General features: G+C 40.7%; 1 protein-coding gene across 6 annotated transcripts in view; it reads left to right on the top strand.

Moving 5' to 3' along the window:
- The window catches only part of ppp2r5eb (protein phosphatase 2, regulatory subunit B', epsilon isoform b), a 47,298-nt gene extending 32,209 nt beyond the window's left edge, over positions 1–15,089 (top strand). For all 6 annotated transcript variants that reach the window (XM_075448769.1, XM_075448768.1, XM_075448767.1 and 3 more), the window contains 11 exons: positions 954–1,055; positions 2,061–2,153; positions 2,495–2,625; positions 3,267–3,326; positions 5,124–5,232; positions 5,417–5,470; positions 7,485–7,535; positions 7,630–7,749; positions 7,852–7,979; positions 8,887–8,988; positions 10,275–15,089. In XM_075448769.1, coding sequence (XP_075304884.1) covers positions 954–1,055; positions 2,061–2,153; positions 2,495–2,625; positions 3,267–3,326; positions 5,124–5,232; positions 5,417–5,470; positions 7,485–7,535; positions 7,630–7,749; positions 7,852–7,979; positions 8,887–8,988; positions 10,275–10,374 — 1,050 coding nt within the window. In that variant the 3' untranslated portion in view covers positions 10,375–15,089. The remainder of the gene's footprint in view (positions 1–953; positions 1,056–2,060; positions 2,154–2,494; positions 2,626–3,266; positions 3,327–5,123; positions 5,233–5,416; positions 5,471–7,484; positions 7,536–7,629; positions 7,750–7,851; positions 7,980–8,886; positions 8,989–10,274) is intronic.
- Positions 15,090–24,545: the final 9,456 nt, after the last annotated feature.

Genomic DNA, 24,545 nt, shown 5'->3' with positions numbered 1-24,545 from the left:
TTGCTTAAACGCCACAGGTACGATTGACTGCTCTTATATGTGCATTCAGACAGCTCCTCCTGTTCAGTTTGTATTTCTCGATCCCAGACAATATCACTCCATCTTTTTACAGCTCATCTGCCAGAACCACCTTCTCAATATGGTTTGCTTTTACCAGGAGCTATGTTACAAAACCGTCTTTTAAAAACAGTCAGATGCATTTGTATGGATAGAGTATTATTTAAACAAAACGTATATCATATAAAGTCTTAGACACCTAGTTTCCCTAAATGTGAATTTTTTTTGACTGCATCCACGACAGTTGGAGCTGGAGGGAGTCTGTTCTCAGGTTGCCTGACATGTTCACCTTCGTCCATCTGTCTCATTCAAAACAATACATTAGGACTACTGAAGGGAATTTCTTCTAATTTGATCCAAACATTCTCTCATCCTCAAAGATTATCACAACAGATTTTGACGGTAACAAAATAAGTTGCTGTGCCCTCACTTTCAGCCCGTTATCTGAACACCCTATCTTAAAAAAAAAATGTCTGGCAGGAATTTCATTATGTCTGAGACAAGCACCCACCCAACTATAATCTGCAATTATTCAAGTGTCTGGTTACAGTTACAAGCACACGCATTTAGAAGCTGAATAGAACATCTGCAATTGGTGAATTAGATGCAATTAAATGGAGTTAGAAGTAGAAAGGTCTAATGAAAGGCATGTTTTTTGCAGTCGTTGCCAGAGACTGGTGAATTGTAGGATTAGGAGAGATTAAATTCAATGTGTGTTGGTGTTTTCCCACCTCAGGCACACTTGTCGAATATCTAGCCGAACACTTGGGGGTTTGCACAGGTGTTTGTGATGGGACAGACCCGCAGCTGTATTGGAGCGAACAATCTTTTACAACAGATGTCATAAGTGCCTTGTTTTTTTATTTATTTATTTATTTATTTGTTTTTCGTTGCAGGTGTCTCACAACATATTCCGGACCCTTCCGCCCAGCGACAGTAATGAATTCGACCCTGAAGAGGATGAGCCCACACTCGAGGCCTCTTGGCCACACTTACAGGTAGACCAGTGTTTGTATGTGTGCGTGTTTTAGTAAAACAGTTCCTTTTTTTATTTTTTATTTTATTGTCATTTTACAGAGTTATTAGAGCATAAAAAGCCATTTCTTTGTTCAAAGTAGTTTTTTTTCCCCATCTGCCCAGCATGTCTGTGCAGTATCAGGCAAGTTGTTAAAAAGAACTGGTAAGAATATGTGGGTTTGATTTGTCTGCAGTAAAGATCAATCATTGTTGGCTTTATTGCGATTCAGTAAACACCATGCAGCCATTGCCCAGTACTCTGTTCCCCTTATGAATGCAAAAATCATTGAGTTGTGGGACATGTATTAATATTGATGGACTTGTGTTGACTGTGACAACAAGCCTTTGTATGGCTGCATGCAGTCACCAGCTGTTGTTTGTCAGGAAAGTTCTTCCACGTGGCTCCCTCTAAAAGCACAAATTGTAGAGTGAACATCTCTGTCTAAGTGCAAATTGAATTAATGGCATATGGAATGTTATTTGGTGAACTTGTGAGCTGTTTGCAGGCCCCTTTTTTACTCCGAGGCAAAACCAAGCAAACTGTTTCTCATTGCTTCCAGTCTCAATTTCTAATTCTCTCACTGAAGAATGTAGGGAATAATGTTTTCCAAAATCCTATAACATTGGTACTGTAGGTTCCATCGACCTGGACTAGCTCTAGGTGTATTGTGTCCCCTCCCCTTCCATCCACTGCCCTCCTTCTTATCTGGTTGCCTGCTACTCAGGACTCCTTTTAGGAATGAGATGCTGATGTCAGAAAGTTGTTTACAGGTGCAAACTGTCAGATTTTTTTTTTGGTGGGGGGGTCTTGCAACACGAAAACTCGTTTCAGCTCATGTCTGAAATGAGCAGTATTTACCTGCCAAGTTAAAGTGAATCTGATCTTCCAGCAAACAAGTGAACAAAATAAAGCAGATGATATCTGAAACGTGAACATAACAGTTTTGTTAACTCCATTCGTCCCTGTATTTTATTCCTCTCCCCAGTTGGTATACGAATTCTTCATTCGGTTCTTGGAGAGTCAGGAATTCCAGCCCAGCATTGCCAAAAAGTACATAGACCAGAAGTTTGTCCTACAGGTGAGTGACTTAACTCGTACATTATTTGCCATCTCAGCTTTTTCATCCCCCTTTTTCCTCCATGCTCTTTGTTCTGTATCTCTCTTTCATTAAGGTTAGATGGAAACAATCCTTCGTGCATCAGTCAGTTTTAACACTGAATAAGGAGCTTAATTCTACATCAAATATGTGTTGAACAGAGATAAATATAGTTTTGTTGTGATTGAAATGTGTCTGTTTTTCATGATGTTCCAGATCTGTCTGTTCCATCAGCTCTGCATCTGTTTTCTGTCGTTTTTCCTTCTCTGTGACATTACCTCTGTCTTTTCTTTCTCATCCCTGTCTGTCTTCCCTCTGTCCAGCTCTTGGAGTTGTTTGACAGCGAGGATCCACGAGAGAGAGACTATCTGAAGACAGTCTTGCATAGAATCTATGGCAAATTCCTGGGGCTGAGGGCTTTTATACGAAAACAGATCAATAATATTTTTCTACGGTGAGTGAAACACCGATGTCTGAAGAATTGTTATGCTGTAGTTTCCGTTCATCCCTATCTGCTGGTTAGGCTTTTATACCACACAAACCACAGGTTTCGGCCAGTATCAAAGCTTTAAAAGAATTTTCTGATCATAACCTGTTCTGCAGAGAGACGCAGGTTTTCTTGGGAACATATATGATATGCATTTACGTTGAATCGGAAAAGGCCACAAACAGAATAAATGCTGGAATCAAAACTAAAATAAACACCACTCCATATGTATTAAGATGTCATGATATGTAAATCAGGAACTGTGTACCAACCCATTCGCCACATTAACTTAAAAAAATGCAAACAAACACATTCCTGCAATCTCAAGATCTTTGTCCAAGAACGATTTTGAAACTACGGAAACAACACACCTGTCTTCTAATGGTAAAAAATTCAGTTATCATTTTTTAAATGGAACTTCTGAATGACTAAGTCTCTGATTTCTGAAGATTTCAATGTTGTTATAGAGCTACGTTCATATTTAGTTGTAGAGTCAGCCAGTTTCTACAGTTTAGTTGGTATATTCTGGCAAACTTGCCCTTTTTGTGACTTTTTTACAGCCTCTTTCGTGTCTTCTGTCTCACATCTCCTCTCTGTCTGCCCTACAGTTTTGTTTATGAGACGGAGCACTTCAACGGGGTGGCTGAGTTGCTGGAGATCTTGGGGAGGTATGTGAAGCCTGTGAGCCTCAGACATATGACATTTTACTCGATCACAGCTGGTGATCTGTAAAAGCACCAGAGGAACTGAACTCTGCTACTGCTTTCCGTTAGCTGTTAATGCTCTGGTAGGGATATTTTTTGGTTTTACAACTTTTAACTTTATAGCTTTACAACTATAGATGAACTCATTTGAATCCTTTCCTCAGTTAGATAGTTTCTTTTCTTTTTCAATAATGAAAAAAGATTCAACTTTTGGGTCCTTTGACATACAGACACGTCAGATTTACTAATATGTATCCACATGATCTCCTCAGAATTACTTCTTTGTTCTATAATAAATTATGAGGCCAGATTAGCTTTTCCGGAAATATGAACGCATTCTTAGTACAACTTGAAACACAAGCACGGCAGTTAACTTCTTGTCTAGAAGTTAGGAGGGTCATGCTATCTTTTCTTTTTTACAGTCTTATGTCCCTCGGTATAAACCTAAACTCACTGTTTTTGGTCAAAATAACAAAATAATTGACCAAAATACAAATAGAAATAAACAACAAAGTGTTGTTCACAGTGAACTGCACTCTTAAAAGAAAATACAATTTTTTTTTTTTTTTTTTTTTTTTTTTTTTTAAAAGATGGAAAGACAAGATAAAAATCACTCCACAGCTAATGAAATTGAAAGTCCTCTTTCTGCAGAGGCACAGAGTTAAAGGCAGAGGTTCAGAAACAAAGAAATGATAAACTAAGTTTACAGCAACATCTGAGGTTTAATATAGTGCACAAATGTCTTTCTAAGAAGTTTCTTTTATGTAAGCATGTACTTTGGTCAAAGTAAAACCATAAATGTTTTTTCTTTTGTAACATTTGTTGCAACAGATTAACTTGAAAAGTTACACAGTGGGGTTACATGGCACTGTAAAGAATCGGATTAATAGCTAAATTACAATAAGACTGAGTTATCAAGTTCATGTATACGCCTTTTTGTGACAAAAAAATTGGACCGGACCTGGTTACTCGCAGTCGGATTAAGTCCCCTAGATAACTCGGTTGAAAGTCACACTAAACCTGCATGTAGACGGTGAAGCACGTGCTGAATTGGACTTTGCGTTCATGCTTGAGATTTATTCCCGGGGTCGTGACCCGGAAGTCGAAGGAGACGATATTACTGTTGTTGTCGCCGCCGGCGGAAAGAAACAAACACTGCAATGGAGAATGCGACGTTGTGCATCACGTTTGTGCAATAAGCATGTTTATCAAAATGTAGAGGGACGTAGCTTCATCTTGCTCTTCGTTCGACATCTTTCTCCAATGCCTGAGTTTGTTGTTGGTGGGGAAGGGGTCAACCGGAAGTGGCTCTATCACCAAAAGTAGAAATGGGTACAGCGCCACCTATCGTATGACATGCTTTGTGCCAATGATTCCATTTATTCACCGCCATATATACTTGGATAATTGCCCTTGCCCAAATAAGGAGCCTAATCCAACTATAGCTATAATAGAATTAATCTCATCATGTAGACCCACTGACAGATTCAGTTTGTTATGTTTGTTTATGTAACATAAAACATGTGAGGGCAGCATTATTTGTGTGAATCTGGAGCCTTAAAGCTTCATCCGTTCTGTTTGTGCAGATCAGACTCTTTGCTTCACGACTCCTCGTCGCTGCGTTCCCCTTCTTGGTCGTCTCGTTGTCATTGATCTTCCGCTTGCTTTTCATATGATCTCAGTTCAGCTCTTTCAAGTTTTGCTGTTTTAATTTGTGTTTATATTTTTTCTCTTCCCTTTCTCCTGTTTTTTTTTTCTTAGTATAATCAATGGTTTTGCTCTGCCACTGAAAGCAGAGCATAAACAGTTTCTGGTCAAAGTGTTGATCCCCCTCCATACTGTCAGGAGTCTGTCCCTCTTCCATGCACAGGTAAGGTGGCTGCACGTGAAATAACTTTACAGAAGATTTACCTTCTGTTAATCTTTGGCAGAAGTCAGTAAATTTGTTTGTAAACACATTTTTTGTTGAACAGAGCTGCTGTCGTAAGCTTTGCTAACAGGTTAAACCGAGTTCTAAGAACATTTGTAACCCCTGGTCTCCTCTCCTCTTGCAGTTGGCATATTGCATTGTACAGTTCTTAGAGAAAGACCCAACATTAACAGAACCAGTAAGTATCAATACGCTCCTTGTTCTAAATACTATGTGTACTTATGTAGGTGTATGCACACATGGCAATAGTCTGACTGCCTTAATCTAAATAAGACTCTGGTTGTTCACATGAGTTGCAAGTAAGATATTTCATTTATATTCTGATTTATGTTGCAGAGCATGGTCCTGTTAATGTTTTATGCTGACATTGCATTCTGTGGAGTTGGGTGTGAACATGCAGCAACCAAAGTCTTGGTTTTATCCATATCCCTTAAAGGGATAATCCGGAGTAAAATGCACTTTAGGTCAATTTACGGGATGTTGGGAGTACATACGTTGAGTTAACATCAAAATCATTTAATTCTGATGTGTTTTGAGAATTTTGATTTGACCGTTTTCAGCCAAAAGTCGTTAGCCTATTTTTATACCTCTTCTACAGCTCCAAACAACATAACACTTACGTGGTAGTGAGTAGAGGGTCCCTAAAGTCAAACAGAAGTGTCCCGAGGTCTTCATGTGGTCGGATAGAGAGTCCAGAATGAATTTAATCAAGCCAGTATCTTTCTGGAAATGCTCCTGCTCCAGCTGGCATCTTCAGCGTAAAGTCCGTATAGTAGAGAGCCGAGTGTGGAGTAACACGCTCTGGAAATTCACAATTTCGTTGCCGTTTTTTTTTACAAACATAGTCCAGTATTTCTTTCGAAAGCCAGGATAGGAACAAACACGCACCATAACTCCAAAAGTTTGCTCCGCTGTTTGTTCAACAATCTGCTCACACACCTCTCCTTCTTCTGTGATGGTCACAGGAGGCTAGGTCACGCGAGACGTAAGGTCACGTGACATTTTATAAAATTCCAACCTGTTAGTAAGCTAGGCTTTGCTGTCGCATACAACTTCATTTCACTTTCGAAAGAAATACTGGACTATGTTTGTAAAAAAAAAAAAACGGCAACGAAATTGTGAATTTCCAGAGCGTGTTACTCCACACTCGGCTCTCTACTATACTGACTTTACGCTGAAGATGCCAGCTGCAGCAGCAACATTTCCGGAAAGATACTGGCTTGATTAAATTCATTCTGGACTCTCTATCCGACCACATGAAGACCTCGGGACACTTCTGTTTGGATTTAGGGACCCTCTACTCACTACCACGTAAGTGTTATGTTGTTTGGAGCTGTAGAAGAGGTATAAAAATAGCGTTTTGTAGCGGCGATACCATATGCCCCACTCTCCTCCAGGCTAACGACTTTTGGCTGAAAACGGTCAAATCAAAATTCTCAAAACACATCAGAATTAAATGATTTTGATGTCAACTTCAACGTATGTACTCCCAACATCCCGTAAATTGACCTAAAGTGCATTTTACTCCGGATTATCCCTTTAAGGGATAGAGCCTTTGCCTAATTGAGTTCCTCTTTTTCCCCAAAAGCGTATTCTTCGTGTTCTGCCCAAAGTTGCAGAGCCTAAAGCATAAATTGTGAAGCGTTTGAGTCCCAAGATGTCTTGAAAACTTTTGATAGATTAAAGTACATGCATGTCGACATAATGCAGATGTAGACATGTAATGTAATTGTATTGCTCCTAATAAGACCTTACTAAGGTGAGGGTAAACATGCTGTTTACATAGCGTTGTGAGGTGTAAACTGGGTTGACCATGGAATATTGGAATATTTACATGTAAACATGTTCTCTACCCTCAGATCATTCTGCAGTGTTGTGTACTTATACAAAATGTTAAATAGATTTCAGATAAATTCGTTGTTCAAAGTTTGACCACAAATTTCAAAGTTGAAATGAAAGTGATGATTGATGGTTCCATTTACTGGTTTTCCCAGTCTGGATCTCACAACGAGATGCTAAAGCCCATGTTGCCACAGATGAACACAGCGTGTGTGATTGAGAAAAAGAATACTGCATCGGCCAGAACACTATACAGACAACAAGTGCCGTTTGAGTGTTAAGTGCTTTGGGTTAGACGTGTTGTCTCAAAAGGAGGTGGCAGTCTCACCCGTCTTCTCCCTCTTCCTCTTAAGGTTATCAGAGGCTTACTGAAGTTCTGGCCGAAAACCTGCAGTCAAAAAGAGGTGACGCTCGATATTTCTTTCCACTTGAAGTGTGTGTAGATACTGTGTGTTTTTGTGTGTATAGTAACATTTTCCCTCTGACGCGGTGCCTCAGGTGATGTTTCTAGGAGAGCTGGAGGAGATCCTGGACGTTATTGAACCCACACAGTTTGTCAAGATCCAGGAGCCTCTTTTCAAACAGATCTCCAGATGCGTTTCCAGCCCACACTTCCAGGTCAGTGAAAAAGCGTTTCTGTGTGGACTGACTGAGGTTAACGGGAACGCTCCTAAGAGCACAGAGAAGTGGCTCAGCTCGTGTTGGTCTTTCTCGTCACAGGTTGCAGAGCGAGCTCTGTACTACTGGAACAATGAATACATCATGAGTCTGATCGAGGAGAACTCGAGTGTCATTCTGCCCATCATGTTCGCCAGTCTCTACAGGATCTCCAAAGAGCACTGGAACCCGTGAGTAGCTTTAAAAATGCAAGCACAACTGCAGCTCTGTATAACTCCAATATCAATATTTCGTCACGTTTAACGAGAAATGTGTCGATTTTTCTTTTTTTTTTTTTTTTTGTGAGCTGAACCCTAATCCTGCATGATTATTATACACAACCAATCATGGATGTTGCTTTTGGTTCATAAATGTTTTGATTTTTTTTCAAAAATAAATGATGTAAAATGCATCCATATCTGACACAAAATTAGTAAAGCAGAAATAAATTCAAGTAATATTCAAATTCAAAGTCACCAAATAATTGAAAGAAGTATCAAATCGCAGACAAACGAGCTGTGCTCTTTGCTCTCTGATGCCGTCTGCGTAACAGCCGGATTGAAAGATCAGCCGAGTTTATTTTAACTGAAGCAAAGTGCTTTGATGTGAAATCTTAAACACAAAGTGTGTTTATTAGACATTTTTGTTATTGTTAAATTTTGGAGCTTACATATTCACGGTGTCATCATACATCTGTGTTGTGTGTGCCGCTCTGGAACCTCTGATGTGCTACAGACTTAGCTGGTGTGTTGCCTGGGATGCGGTGGTGCTGAACTGCGGCTTCACTTTTCACCGTTTGTTCTCATTATTCGTCTGCGGTTAAAGTAGACGGACCGGGTTCTGCTAATTCTGGCATCCACTGAAAATGCATTTCCAAAGTACAGGCAGAACAGGTAGCTAGCTAGTTGCTCTAAAAATCCTGAGCAGAAAATCAATTTAAAAACAGTGTAATAGTTTTATTTATTTCTTTTTTTTTTTTTTTTTTTTTTTTATCATTTAAGTAACAACTGTCAACAGCAGCAGGTGACTGGATAAGAAATATTCCTTTATCATCTTAAAGTGTCAGTTGTGAACTCTGTCTGTTTTCCCTCCTCTCAGGGCAATTGTGGCGCTGGTATACAATGTACTGAAGGCCTTCATGGAGATGAACAGTACCTTATTTGATGAACTCACAGCCACTTACAAGTCAGATCGCCAGCGGTAAGGAGCTGTTTGCCTTCATGTCTCAGCACCCACGTAGGACTCATGAATATAGTTCTAGCTCCACAAAATTCAGGAACATACATCCCCCCTTAAATATCAAGGGAATATTTGAATTATTGATTGATAAAAGCGGTGAGCACCATCGCCTCACAGCGAGAGGTTTTTGGGGCCCTTTCTGTGTAGAGTTTGCATGTTCTCCCCGTGTATGCATGGGTTCTCTCCGGGTTCTCCGGCTTCCTCACACCGTGCAGGTTAGGTTCATCAGCGACTCTAAATTGACCCTAGGTCAATTGTTTGTCTCTTTGTCTCTATGATGGACTGGGGACCTGTCCAGGGTGTACACGCCCAATGACAGCCGGGATAAGCTCCAGCCCCCCACTGAAAAGAATAAAACAACAAATTTGAAGTAAATTCCATAGAAAAACTACAACATATGGGACATATCACCTTTTCCTTTAGCCTTAACTTTATTTAAAGCACACGAAAGCTTTGCACTCAACAACTAGCAGGTCAAAGTTGCAGCTGGGTAGATTTCTCTTTAACCAAAGTACGACTGACCCAGGTGTTCGAATGAAACCTGTCTGATCAACCGATCGCCTTGTAATTCTTTTCACATTCAGATTTGATGTAGCCACACACAAAATTCGCAGCTTGGTGTGCGGACAGCACACCAAGCATGGAGTCACAATTAGGAACATTTTCAGTACAGTGGTGTCAACAAACAAATCTATGAATCGAGATTTGATTTATTTTGTCATTTAGTCATTATTTGTAAAGAAAAAATCTTAAAAACTTGTAACTTAAAAACTCCAAAAAAAAAAAGTTGGTAAATCTCAAATTTACAGTTTCATTAATTGAGCTAAAATTGTTAAAAAATCATTTCAATGAGGCATGAAGTCTCAGAACTGCACAAAGACAGACTTCCTTTCTTTCTCTGTGCTCTGAGGAAACGGCCATCGTGTTCAAATAACCTTTATCGAACTGTCAGTTGACCAATCAAGAGACGGTTGGCGCTTTATTTCACTGTGAAGGCTGGTCCGTGGACCTGTGTGGTGTGAGCTGAGAAGCAGATTAAAACTTTCAGTGTGCGTTTACACATTTAACAAGATGAATGAAAATGACATTAAAGGCCACTAACACGCTGAAGCTAAGAGACAACAGCTGGTGTAGGGACGGAGTTCATGCCAGAATGTTTGTTCTCCATCTTTGGATCACAGAGATGAGCGTTCCCGGTTTTTGGCCTCGGTCGTTAAACACTTGTCTTCCATGTTGTTGTATATCAGTGAGAAGAAGAAGGAGAAGGAGCGGGAGGAGCTGTGGAAGAAGCTGGAGGACCTGGAGCTGAAGCGGGGCCTTAGGAGCGACGGGATCATCCCAACTTAACGAAGACAGTGCTGCGCTCCCCTCTGCCCATTCCCTTCCTCCTCTCCCCATCCAACTTCCCCTTCTCCCCCCTCCTGACCCCCAACTTCCCCGCCCTTGCCCTCCACCTCAGCCATGTCTGCCCAGAGCACCTGACACAGGCCGTCGTCTCTGGATTGACACAGAGCGCCCGCTGGTTTCTTAATTGTTTTTTTGTTTTTTTTTCCTTGTTTATTTTTTTTCTTCTGTGTTTGTGCAACTTACTTTACAGTAGATTCATCACGTCTGTTTTCATTATTTCAACAGAACTGTAAATAATTATTTTTCTTTTTTCTTTTTTTTTTCCCTTAAACTGATATTATTGCAAACAGAAAAAAAAACGAAAACAATAATAATAAAAAAAGAAAAAAAAATAGAAAATGAGAAATGACTTGTGTGGGAGGGGGATTTCAACAAAAAAATTTTGGACTGTAGGACATGAAATGAACTCTTGACAAAGTAAAAACACAAAAAGAGAAGATGGATTGATTTATATCTCTTCATCCCGCTCCTCTTCTTCAGTCCCACATGTCATTTTTATTTTCCTGGTTCTCCTCTTTGCTTTTCCTCTTGTTGCCTCCATCTTTCGCCTTCCTTTTTGTCACATGTTCCCTTACATGGGATGCCCAAAATGATTATTATCACCCCCCTCCCCTCCCCAAAGATTCCTGAAGGATACCTCCAGCCAACCCTCTGGTCTCACCCACCTGTCTACAGGTTGCCCTCCTGTTTTAAGCCGGCAATAAACCGTACAAACAGGGACTTTCTCAATACTTACAAACCATCGAGTCCGAGTGTGTTTACATGCGTGTTCATGGAATGCAGGGGAGAAACTGTTGGCTCAGTTATTACTGCTTCTTCTCAGTATTCTCATACAAAGTACTAAAATATATACAGCATATATATATTTTCATACCTGAATGAGTAACAGGTGAATTAATGCATAAATATGAGTGTAGCTCTGCCTATGTTTAGAGGATGCCTCAAGTCTTAATAGGTTAATGTCTATATTTAAAGGGGGAAAACAATAGTTCACTCTGTTATGCATTTATTTACCACATTCCCAGAGTCCAGTTTGATATCGCACTATTTGCTGTGGCTGCATCACAGTAAAAAAACCAACAACAATGTTTTACCATGTTGTTGCTGTCCTTTTATCTTTGAACCAGCAGCAGCTCTGATTTAGCTGTATGAAAGTCTTCAGTGCAGGTTGGATAATCATTCCCTTTGAATACAAAGGTTTTTTTTGTTTGGTTTTTTTCTTGTTTTTTTTTTTTCCCACTTAAATTAAATCAAAAATACTGTCACACCTGGTGTTGAATAATCACAATGTATCATTGATGTAACCCCTATTTCTTTTCCTTTGCTTTGCTGCTATCAGTGATGATAACAGCAGCAGGGATGGTGATGGACAGAAGAAAAAAAAAAAAGAAAAGGCACACAACTTAAAAATCAAACTTAAATTTGCCAGAGTGATATAAATAATCTATAGATACGAGTAACTGGTGTCCGATAGCGTAAACTGTATGTATTGAATACACTAATTTGCAATTTTAAGCAAACATTCTGAACAGAATTTAGCCTGTTGTACCGCTGGTTATTGTTTCAACCTTTTCTGTGATACTTGTAGTTTTAAAATGAAGCGTTGTTGTCCAGTATTTCACTTCCTGAATATTTCAGATCTTTTCGAACAGCCTGTATCTCCTTTGTTTTCCCCATCACCCTTTTGCGTCGGCTCACAAAGGCCGCATGGAATCCAAAAAAATACATGTAAACGAGAAATGGTTTGAATAAGAACAGTTTGCATGTAAACACACTCCATTTTATTTCCACCTGCTCCAAAGACATTTGTTTTTTTTAATGTGTCTTTATATTCCTCCATCTATTTTTTTTTTTCTCTGGCTGACCTTTGACCTCCCTCTCTCCCTCCAACTATACCAAGTATTGTTGGTAACAGTCTGGCACTGGTACCGTCCTGCCATAACTTAAAATTATTATTATTATTTTTTTAAAACTTACATTTTTCAGAGGAGCACCAAAATCTTCCTCTTCTTGTGAAAAACCAGCGCCCTGTTATTCTTCACATCCACCTCCCCACCTCCACCCCCCTTTTGACCACGGGGGGAGGCGCTGCGTTGACTTCACAGTATTACATCAATGGCGACAAAAGGCGACCCTGTACATTGTTATTGAATGCAGTACTCTGATAATCTTGTATCTTGTAGTAATTTAGCCTATGTTTTTTGCTTAGGAAACTGTGGAGAGGAGTATCCGGTATATAAAGAGGTATTATGGAACAAGACTTCCTGGTATTTATGATAGTGCTTTCCCCACTTTTAGTCTGTTTTTTTCTTCTGTCTCACTCCTCTTGGTTTTTATCTTATTTTGGATATTTTGATGAAGTTTCTTTTGAATATAATTTTTTTTTTTTTTTTTTAGTTGGGGAGGTTAGGGTCAGGTAAGGGCAGGTAGACAGCAGGCCAGGCGAGGACCAGGGGGGGAGAGTAGAGGGAAGGCAAGGAGGAGACCACTTTGTCCTGTTGGGAGTATTTTGAAAGTGAACCTCCTCTCCCTCCTCCCTTGCAAGAATTAATGTGTGCTTTAGAATGGCCCAGATATAACATGATTTAAAAGCTGAAAAAAAAAAGATAAAAAGGGTTGGAGAAATACAAATGTTTAATTATTTTAAAAAAAAAAATAAAGAGATATTAAATTAAACCTGTTTTGTGATAAAGCCCAGATGCTGATTTTCTTTATTTACTGGGTTGACAGGGTGGGGTGTATGAATTTATGCGAGATTTATTTATTTACTTCCTCTTACTTTATCACTGGACTTTTATAGAAAAGCTAATAGAACAAAAATATGAGTAAAATAGAGTCTTGTCCAGGGGTTGACCAAAGAAATAATAAATAGAATAAATGTCACCTATTTTTGGTTTCAGTGAAAACCAAAAAATAATGTTTGGGGATATGTAATCTTTTTCTTTCTTTCTTTTTTCCTTTTTTCTTTTTTAAATTGCTCTTCTGACAGGTAGAAAATATTTGTTTTCAGATTCTCAGTTATTTTCAGGACAACAATGAAAAAGCCATTTGTCACTCAACAAATCAACTTTGATTTTCTTGAACCCTTGAAAACCTGATGTAAGATGCACGTATCCCAGTACCTCTGTTAAAGGGCCATTTTTGGTCTTGATGGTTTAACTTATATCCTCTACCTTTGATTTAACTGACTAACCAGAACCTTGTCGATTGATTTGTTTGACCCAAGCGGCCACTGTTGACCAGTTAAAAATGCCTGTGCTTCTAGTTTCTAGCATAACACATTGCTTAGATTCTGTTTATTGGCAGCATCGCTAAATGGAAGCTTCAGAGGTGGTTTTTGGAGGGCAGAGCGTGCCACTTTTAACACTGCAAACTGTCAGATGTTTCCAAAGTAGGATCCGGGAGCACAAAAAAAGTGAGGGCACCATTGGAAGAAGAGCTTTCTTCAACAAAAAAAAAGCGGCTTCATCACAGACGCTAAACTGATCAAGTGATTGTTGCAAAACTCCAATTAACAAAGGTCCCATCTATAAATAAAGCGAGGCCACTTTGTGCTCTCAGAGAACTGGACTCTCAAAGCCACTTCTCAGGGGTTGAAACAAGGCCATAGAAGTGGGCTTGGACACGCTTTCATTTCACCGTGGACGATGTATATAAAATTAGGGGGGTAAAGTCCTTTCTACAATATGGATGAGTCGCATTTAGAAATTTGCGGCAGCAACAGAGGGGTGCCCACAAAAAGACCAAGAGATCAAATCCACAGTGGGACATTGTGCACGACTGATCTGTTGCACCTGCATCAACCCTGATCAAGGTCAAGTTGCTCTCAATTACCCAGAGACGTGCTCCATCCTTTGTGGAGAAGGATTCGTGCCACAGAAAGATAATGAGCTGAAATACTTCAAAGCTTTGAGGCGCTACTTAAAAACCGAGACGCTGACTTTCCTCCTCAACCATCATGGAGCTCTTGAAAGCTGAGACAGACAAATATTCCTGACATGACAAGAACCTTTTTCAAACGGAGGCAGATTTTTTTTAAGTATTATTATTATTATTTTTTTTTTTTTAAAAACTGGGGAAGTCTATGCTACGAAGGAATATTAAGGTCACTGAGGAAAATGTTATTTTGTTTGTTTGTTTTTTAAATATCCTATTACAAGAATGAAGTAAAATCGAGAATAAAGTTGAGAACAAACCCTGATCTGTCAGATCAAATTTGGAGGGCGACAGCATGCATGTAAGAATGTGGCTGTGTCTTCCCAGTTTGTGTGGTTTCTATCTGAACAGATGGAAGGCATTAAATATTTGAATTAAAACATAAACACACTGTAGTAATACTTCAAAAAGAAAGACATTTTTCTTTTCACTAACACCTATTCTGAAATGGAACATCACCAGCTCGGCTACACAAGGTTTTTTCTAGACGAATGATAGCTGTATGCTGGATTGGTTTCATTTTAGGGATTCTATTTTAATCTTGAAATGTCCTTTTTTTTTTTTTCCTCGACATTTTGACTTTAACCTTTAAGCTAAATGCCAACTTTATTTTCATTATTTTGACTTTGTCATGAAATAGTGTTTCGTCCTTTTTCTCAAAATCTCGACTTTATTCTCCACAAGTTGACTTCAACCTGGAAATTTGAGTTAAAAGGAAATAAACTGCCTCCACCTCCTGTTTTTTCCTTTGTGTAGCACTAATATTCTGTCATACCACGCAGCAGCAGAATAGCATCTCCATGTCTACACAAGGCCAACTCAAAAAATGACTTGCAGTTAATCCCATGGATATTTCTTGAAGCCTACTAGTTCCCATTGAAAATCTATTCACAATTGTACACCATTTAAAAAAAAAAATTGTTTTAGCCTCCCCTCAGTAATATAAATGAAGTGAAGAAGAAAAATAGAAACAAAGTGCACATCCACCGCACGATATGCAGGCCCCAACGTTTATTATTTGACGATTGAATTGGCATCGATTACAGCAAGGTTTAACTAATAATGTACTATTACAACAGTACAATGTACAACAGACATCCATCTTCTATGTCCACTTAATCCAACTCAGGTTCGCAGAGGGGCTGGAGCCCACCCCAGCTGTCATTGGGCAAGAGGCAGGGTACAGTCCATCACAGGGCCACACGGAGACAAACGAGACACACAGCCGTGTGCGCTCACACTCACTCCTAGGGACAATTTGGAGCCACCAATGAACCTAACATGCGTATTTTTGGGCAGTGTGAGGAAGCCGGAGCATACACAGGGAAAACATGCAAACTCCACAGAAAAAAAGGTCTCAGCTGGGATTGGAACCAGGAACCCTCTTGCTGTGAGGCAACGGTGCTGACCACCACACTGCTGTGCAGCTCCCTCAACAGACATACATTTGGTATTAGTTGTATTTGAAGAAATTGTTTTTAGTGTGCTGATTGCACAAATTGACATAAGATAAGTGGTATGTACTGCAGCGTGACGTTCGCCTGATTATGCTGTGAGAAGTGGCCATTCTCTGGTGTTTCAACTGACCGTGCGCGGATACTGAGCCGTTACTGAGAGAGTTTTTTTGGTTTTTTTTAATCAGTCTTTGCCATAAACAAGAGTAGCATGAAAAATACTATTATCTTTGCTGAAGGGTCAGTTAGTTTGAACAGTGTGAGAGAGAAAAGAAATGACGTGTGTCAGCCCACATACTGGCATTTAATCAATTAACAACTTTTTCAAAGGAACCCTTAGTGTTATCTTTTTTTGCCTGGGGTAAAAAGCATTCAATTTTGATCACATTTAGAAACATTGCATGGGAATTTCAAACTAGAAAGAAATCTGAGACACTTAGATTAATGATAACATGAAAACCTCTGTTAGCTGGGCTGATCTCTTGCCATTGCAGTACATATGTCGGCCATGAGAGGTCAGCAGAGACCCACAGTTCAGGGTTTGTAGGAGGGTCCAGCTTGTGTGATTTACATTTAGGTTATCTTAGACTGAATTAACCACTGTATTAATTTTTCTTGACTGTATGGTTAGTGGCCCTAATTTATTACACTGAGGAGGTGTTCATTTGTCAGAGCTGGGGTAAAAACATAAAACAAGTCTCTATAACCCCCTTCTTTCACGGGTGTGATATTGTTAATACTGGGAATGCCTTGGAAGGTTGCAGAAAATTTACTCCACGCATTTGTTACTTTTAGGCTTTAACTGTTGGGATTTCTTTTCAATGGAATGTCCAAATATCACCCTGATAAAAAAAGCTTCCAAATGATCCAAAATGCTGAAGTGAGGGAGGAAAGATTATATTTCTCCAGTTTCAGGATTTATTTTTCATTGGCTTTCTGGTAAATCCACAAGTAGAATGCAAGGCAGAGCTTTCAGATATCAGGCTCCTCTGCTTGTTGAACCAGCTCCCAATATGAGTTCAGGATGAAAGAAACCTGTAAGATTAATCTAAAAACTTTCCTTTTTGAAAGAAGTGGTGGTTTTGGTGATTCCTGCTTAGGACCAGGCTGCTGTGGGACCTCCGAGTATCTCTTGCTCCGGAGCTGCATGATCGGTAGTTACTGCCCAGATCAAAAACAAGCTCTTTTCTCTCTCTGTCCTTTAATTTTTGTTCTGTCTCTCCCCAACAGTTAAAGCAGATGACTGTTCTCTATTGGGGGTTTCTTCCAGGCAAAAGATAGTTTTTCTGTCGTTAAGTGTTTGCCCAGGTTGAATTGTTGAATTGGCATAATATGAATAAAACAGAATTGAACTGAAATGATTATTGGGGAACAAAACATCTTATATGATACCATTAGTATTTAGTAGCATATTTTTAGCTGTGTACAAATGTAAACAAGGCAAAGGCTCCAATATATTTCTGTTTCATTTTATCCCAATGTGAGAGCCTCTGTTGTAGTTTTGCCTCACTCTTTCACCTCTGTTTCATGTGTCATGTTTTCCTCACTTAAGATTAACCCAGAAGGGCTCTGGTACAAAGTGCAATTAAGGATTTAGTTAGCTTTGTTAAGATGGCAAAGGAGACTCTCTTTTAACTAGCTGGATCACCTTGGTTACTTAGTCTGAACTTACTGATCTGGAAACAGTTAATGTTCAGTTTTTAATCATTTCAATAAATGATGTGGGGAAAAAAAAAAAGCTAAATTCTTTTTTCACTAATTCTTGTTCTGATGATATTCTAAACATCAGAATCGCACTGAAACAACGTTTACATTTTGTCAGACCGAAGTAGCCCATTGAACTTTGGGTGTTAGGAAGGGAGCAAATGACAAAGTGGTTGTGCCAGTGGAAGGACCTGGGATTGGTCCTGCTGTTATAGAAACGTCTCTCTTAATAAGAGGAGGTGTAGATAATTTACAGGAAAAAATATTGAAGGCATCCTTCATGATATGAATGTCTTGTGGTGCTTCCAGAACAAGATGCATGCTGCAGGGAGAATTGGAACCCATTAACCCTTAACCAAGGGTCCCAATATTCTTGGTCTCTCTTCAAAAAAGTGGGCATTAGTTTTAAAAATAACGGCAGTGGTTGTGATGAGAATTGGGTTTACGCAAACCCACAATTGTGAATGAATCATGAGACCTTATTTAGAGACAAGAGGTACTTCTAATTTTTAAGCCTTATTGAATTCTTTTTCCTCAATCCTGTCACTTGGAAACCAATCAAAGCACAATCGCATGCCACATGTCGTATTGGATTAGAGATCAGTTTTTTTTTGGTTTGGGGCATTTTTTTGCCTTGAATGGGCAGCTTAGTGGAGAGAGATGGGAAAGGGGGTAGAAAGATTGGAGGAAAGACATGTAGCAAAGATCAATTCATAGAGTTTATGATGACACTCTGGGATTTTGTCAAAAGTTGCCTTAATTACTCTCTCCTCATGTGTCTCCTGAGGATGTCCAAACTGAGGAATTAGAGGAAGAGAAAAATCTTTTCTTGCTTCGGAGGGTTGCTATCTGAGTGAAAGACCCTAGAAGTATCCAAGTGACATCCATGATACGAGCTGGCTGCATCCTCAAAATGTTACGGAAAGGAACTTGTCCAGTGAGGCAGAGCCTTATAAAAAGACACCACTCTGCGGTGAGGGTGAGCATGAGCAGGCATTTTCAATGTGATAACTGGTCCATTTAACGTTTTTCAGTGGTGTCTTACTGTATGTTCTCATTCATATTCTTATCCTTTCTTCTTTTATCTAGCCTTATCATAATTGAGCAGAGGGGTGATCTATCCAACCCTACATGGAAGTTAATGGGGTCTGCTCAGATATCTGAGCATTCGTGGCAGGTAGCAAATTAAAATGATAACATAAACACAATGAAGTCAGCGATTAAAACCTTAAGATGATCAAAGACTGGTGATTGATCAGCTGGATCCAGTTTCTGCATGTGACAGGAAATACTAAACATATAGTATGATGTGACCCTGATGTGAGAGCAGCATCTGATTCGAGGGGGGAACATGGTTTCAGGAAGCATGTATGTGTGTGCGCCCATGTAGTTGTTACATCCCTGCCCTTCTTTTGTTTTTATTTGCTCTTACTATCTTGATTATTGCAATGCTGTTCAGTATTAATACATATATATTCATATATACTGAAAATATCAGTATTATATTTTCAGTATAAATATAAAAAAACAGTATCTGTGCATTGATTTCAGTGATAACCGTAATTACACTATCATGTCTTTCTTTATGTGCAGTAACACACAACAGAGTATAGAGGCTCACTGTCTGTTATATCAGCTTAAATTATGGCAGAGGGTCAGTAACTTGTTCGCCAGTTGCAGGTGGGCACCCTTGTTGGAAGCTTCATTCTCTGGAAAATGGCAGCAAATGCAATCTGTTGGTTGATACTAAAGCTGTGGGATTTGCATTTAGAGTACATATAATGCCAATTCATTTGGACCTTGAGATCAAATGTCTCCATTACTTGCCACAGATAGTTCCACTTTAAGATGATCAAACGCCTTTACAGCGTCCACAGATAAAATTGCTGATGGTTCGTGGAAGGTTCCTGGCTTCTTGTATTACATGCAACAGCCTGCGTACATTATCTGCTTTTGTATTAAGCCCTGTTTTGTTGGGATCGACAAGTTTTTCAATGAAATGCTCTAAACACAGTGCCGAGATTTTGGAGAAAAGCTTTTTATCAGTCCCAAGGAGACTTATAGGTCGCTAATTTGAACAATCAGTAGGACCTTTGCCTTTTTTGGTAATGAGAGAAATTAGTGCAGGGTTTGTCTGTCCATGAAAAGTGCCCTTCTCTATTGCTGATGTTAAAGCTTGTAAGATTGTCGGTCCAAGTATATCAAATAACTGTAATAATAGTTCTGATGGAATTTCATCCAACCCTAGTGTTATTCCCTTTTTAACTCGATTCAATGCTGTTTTAAGTTCCTCGAGTGCTATTGGTTGGCCCAGTTCTCCTGCCTCCTCTGGGTCAAGAAGAGGCAGATCCAATTCTTTAAGGAATTCATGCCATCCTGCTATATCAGGATTGAAGGAGGACCTATACAGCTTTGAATAAAAAAATTTAAAGTGATGTTGGTATCTTTGGGGTTTGATGAAATACCATGCTCTGTACAAATACTCTTAATTGCAGCTTTGGACTCAATTTGTTTTAATTCAAGAGCAAACAATTTTGCTTGGTTTACAGCCATTAGAATAATAATGTAGACAATGTAATCATGTGTAGATCACCCGAGTTTTTGCCTCAGCAACCACTGTGGCTGCATTCTGCTCGGCCCATCGGTACCCATCAGCTGCTTCCAGAGTCCCACTGGCCGAAAAGGCCCGATAGGATTAATTCTTCAGCTTGACGGCTTCCCTCACCGCCGGTGTCCACCAGTGGGCACGACAGGCACCGACCACCTTACGGCCAAAGCTCCGGTCAACCGCCTCAACAATGGAGGCACGGAACATGGCCCATTCGGACTAAATGTCCCCCACCTCCCCCAGGACATGGTTGAAGCTCTCCCGGAGGTGGGGATTAAAGCTCCTTCTGACAGGGTATTCCACCAGATTCCCAACAGACCCTCACAATACGTTTGGGACTGCCAGGTCTGATCGGCATCCTCCCCCACCAGTGGAGCCAACTCATCACCAGGTGGTGATCAGTTGACAGCTCCGCCCCTCTCTTCACCGGGTGTCCAGGACATACGGCCGCAAGTCCGACGATACAACAACAAAGTCGATCATCGAGCTGCAGCCTAGGGTGTCCTGGTGCCAAGTGCACTGGTGGAAACCCTTATGCCTGGTGTTCATTGTGGACAATCCATGACGAGCCCAGAAGTCCAACAATATAATGCCACTCTGATTCAGATGGGGGGGGGGGGGGCATTCGTCCCAATCACGCCCCTCCAGGTCTCACTGTCATTGCCCACGTGAGCATTGAAGTCCCCCAGCAGGACGAGGGAGTCTCCCGGAGGAGCACTCTCCAGTGCCTCCTCCAGGGACTCCAAAAAGGGTGGGTACTCTGAACTGCTGTTTGGTGCGTAAGCACAAACAACAGTTAGGACCCGTCCCCCACCCGAAGGAGGAGGGAGGCTACCCTATCACCCACCGGGGTAAACCCCAATGTACAGGCACACGGCCGGGGGGCAATGAGTATGCCCACACCCGTTATGCGCTTCTCACCACGGGCAACTCCAGAGTGAAAGAGAGTCCAACCCCTCTCAAGGAGACTGGTTCCGGAACTCAAACAGTGCGTTGAGGTGAGTCCGACTATATCTACCTCTCAGCCACGAGGACCAGCTCAGGTTCCTTCCCCAACAGAGAGTTGACAGTCCACGTCCCAAGAGTCCAGCTTCAGTAGCCAAGGATCAGACCGCCAAGGTCTCCGCTTTCGGCTGCCACCCAACTCACACTGCACATGACCCCCTTCGCCCCTCCCACGGGTGGTGAGCCCGTTGGTAAGGGGACCCACGTCGTCTCTTGATGCTGTGCCCCATGGGTATAGGCCCGGCCACCAGGCGCTCGCTTTCTAGGATCTAGGATCTGTTTGCCTTGGGTGACCCTACCAGGGGCTTAAAGCCCCGGACAACATAGCTCCCAGAATCATTGGGACACACGAACCCCTCCACCACGATAAGGTGACAGCTCATGGGAGGGCTGTCAGAACAGTGAAGCCAATTTCACATGGAAATGTTCTGCAGTCAGCTCTGTAGTATTCCTACAGCAGGCGTCTTATAACCCCGACGTCAAAAGGCACAAGAGCCCAGTGGATAAACTTTATATTTTAGGGTAATGTTCCAGCAAGAGTTTGCAAAAGACTATGTATATAATGACCCGTCCTTTTTAAGGGTATGACTCCACTTTAAACTGATTTGGTGGTATGATTCTGTCAGATAAAGATGTGGTTTTGTTTGACAAACTTTCTCTCTCCCCAGCTTCGTTCAGCCTTTGCTATAGTAAGGAAAAGCCATTGGTCTCAACAGGTGCCCTCAGGGAGTGGGGGGCAGAGTGAGTGGTGGAGTAGTTTCTTAAGTCCCTACTACCAACTCTTGTGTTGGTAGTAAGGACTGAGTGTTGTTTCAATGTGAGTGCGAAGACAGCTGTTGTGCTTCAGCCTAGTCATAGTTTTGACCAAAGCATGTTTCATACAGTTTGATAAGATTTCAGGAAATTGTGTCAACTTATTTAAAAAAGGGTGTTATATGTCTTCTTTAAGCCACTGCTATTCAATGTGATTCACAAGGTAGAGTTGTTAATGTAAAGTTTAGGACATCCCTCTTAATAAGCGACAAAAGCCTTGGATGTGTTGCTACAGGAGTAAAATGAATATGAAACTATGGTTCTCATGCCTTTTTACGTCAGGCTGAGTCATGCTCACTTTCTCTCCGATTACACTTTTTCTCCAGTTTCTGCGGCTGCTCCACTAAAAAAGAAGAAAAATCTTTCCTCCCGTGTGTTTCTCTCTGTAATTCTTCTACCCCTTCTCTATTTCTGCCAAATCATTGCAGATGCAGCATCTTCTCCTCCTCCCATTTTGACTTTCTTGTCTCATTCTGACTATCTTTTTTGCCACCACTTTCTCTATATCTCTCAACTCCTTACCCTTTTTCTTCTTTCGCTTTCCTTTTCATAGTGCAATATGTCTGTTCCTCCATATTTTTTGGTTTTGTTTTGTTTTGTTTTTGACCCCCTCTCCTTCTCTTTTCTTTTCCCTTGCCTCTTGTCCTATGTCTGCCTCCTTCTTTCTGGATGTGTCTCTCCCTCCTGCACTTTAATCTCTGTGCAGTAACACATGTATGCATTGTAATGTAAGCCTATTATTCCTACGTTGCTTTGGGCTAATCTATGACATTTTGTGATTTTTGATGCATGACTTAAATCCTCATTAGCTCACTGTGATATGGAGATGGAATGCCTGTGAGGATTTTCCCATCAATATACAGTACTATTAGATAAAAGATTGTTTGTTAAGTATGTCAATTAGGTATGAAAAAATCATTTTGTGCTTGTTTGATGATAATGGAAATGAGATAAAAGTCTTTCTCTCATCAAACAAGACAGAAAGGTAAGGTGTGAAGCCTCCCACTCACCTGCCATAAATAATGCTTCTGGAGGAGCTATGAGCCTACACATATAGACATGAATGCACATTCTCTGTCGGTGTCGGTGTGGGGTTTAAACATGTGTATGAAACACATCTAACTGACTCCTGCTCCTCTGCGCTCTGACACACTGGCAGTACAGTGTTGTTTTGTAAATTTCCCTTGTTACTGTTTTTTTTTTTTTCATTTCTCATTTCTTTGGCATATGCTTCTTATTATTTTTGCCCTGAGGGAACAGTTTAATGTATTAAATTCTAACATTTGTTAAATTAAAATACAAAATATGTCACAACAAAATATGATTGAGGTAAAAGTTGAATCTGTGAAAAATTCCCTTTTATTTTACAATAACTGTATTCATTGTTGCCACCTTTCGCTTAAGCAACAGCAATAACTGAGGCCCAGGCAATCTATGTCACCATGTTTACGTCTGTCAATGTGCCCTATTATGAAGACAGCTGATCCACATCAATGACACTAATTCATCATCATTAAGCAATGACGAGGCTCCACCCAACAATGGCTATAAAAAGTGTAAGAGCAAAGATACCCCTTGAGTATACCAGAGGGGGGCCTTAAGAAGAGTCCCTAATGGACCACAACTGACCTCGGAACAGAAACAGTGAACCAAATAAACCAAACGACCAGCGCAGCAGATGAAGGATCAACACGATACAAGCTTAAAGGGATAGTGTGCCTCTTTTGACATGAAGCTGTATGACATCCCATATTAGCAATTTCATTTATGAACATTGACTTACCCCCCCCCACCCCCCGCTGCGTCCTGTGAGCCGAGTTCCAGGCGAGTTTTGGCGCTGACGAATGTAGTCCAGCTAGTTGGCTGGGGCTAAACAAATAAAGCGTCTTGCTTCTCAAAACAATATGTGTTCAAAAGAGTCATAGATTTGCATCACAAAATCGTTTTGCATGAAAAAGTCAGACCTCACATCGCTTGGCGCTATTTTTGTAAACCGTCCAATGTAAACCGTGCAGACCGAAGTGCAGACCGAGCAGTCCTCTGCTTCCGAGCAGTAAACACCGTAACAGGTGCAGCTATCGCTAGGTGGCTGGACGCTTTGATATCAAGGGAGGCAAAAATAGCGCCAAGCGATGTGAGGTCTGACTTTTTCATGCAAAACGATTTTGTGATGCAAAATGTATTACTCTTTTGAACACATATTGTTTTGTTTAGCCCCAGCCAACTAGCCGGACTACCTTCGTTAGCGACAAAACTCGCCTGGAACTCGGCTCACAGGATGCAGCGGGGGGTAAGTCAATGTTCATAAATGATATTGCTAATATGGGATGTCATACAGCTTCATGTCAAAAGAGGCGAACTATCCCTTTAAATGCTGTGTCTGTGGCCAGGAGAAGGTAACATCGGAGAGGAGGCTCAAGGTCCATCAGGGCAGGAAGAAGTGCCTGGCAGAGATTAGCAAGCACCACAGTCAACAGGGTATCAGAACCTCAGTCGAACCTTAACCGAGTGCAACTCCAGTGATTCTTGGAAGCCCAGAGCCTATCCAGCCACAGACAGCAGAAGAGAGGAAGAAAGCCTGATATCCAAAA

The sequence above is a fragment of the Odontesthes bonariensis genome, chromosome 17 (genome assembly GCF_027942865.1).
Source record: "Odontesthes bonariensis isolate fOdoBon6 chromosome 17, fOdoBon6.hap1, whole genome shotgun sequence".
In the NCBI taxonomy this organism is placed as follows: Eukaryota; Metazoa; Chordata; class Actinopteri; order Atheriniformes; family Atherinopsidae; genus Odontesthes; species Odontesthes bonariensis.
This window is presented reverse-complemented; position numbering and strand designations above follow the sequence as displayed.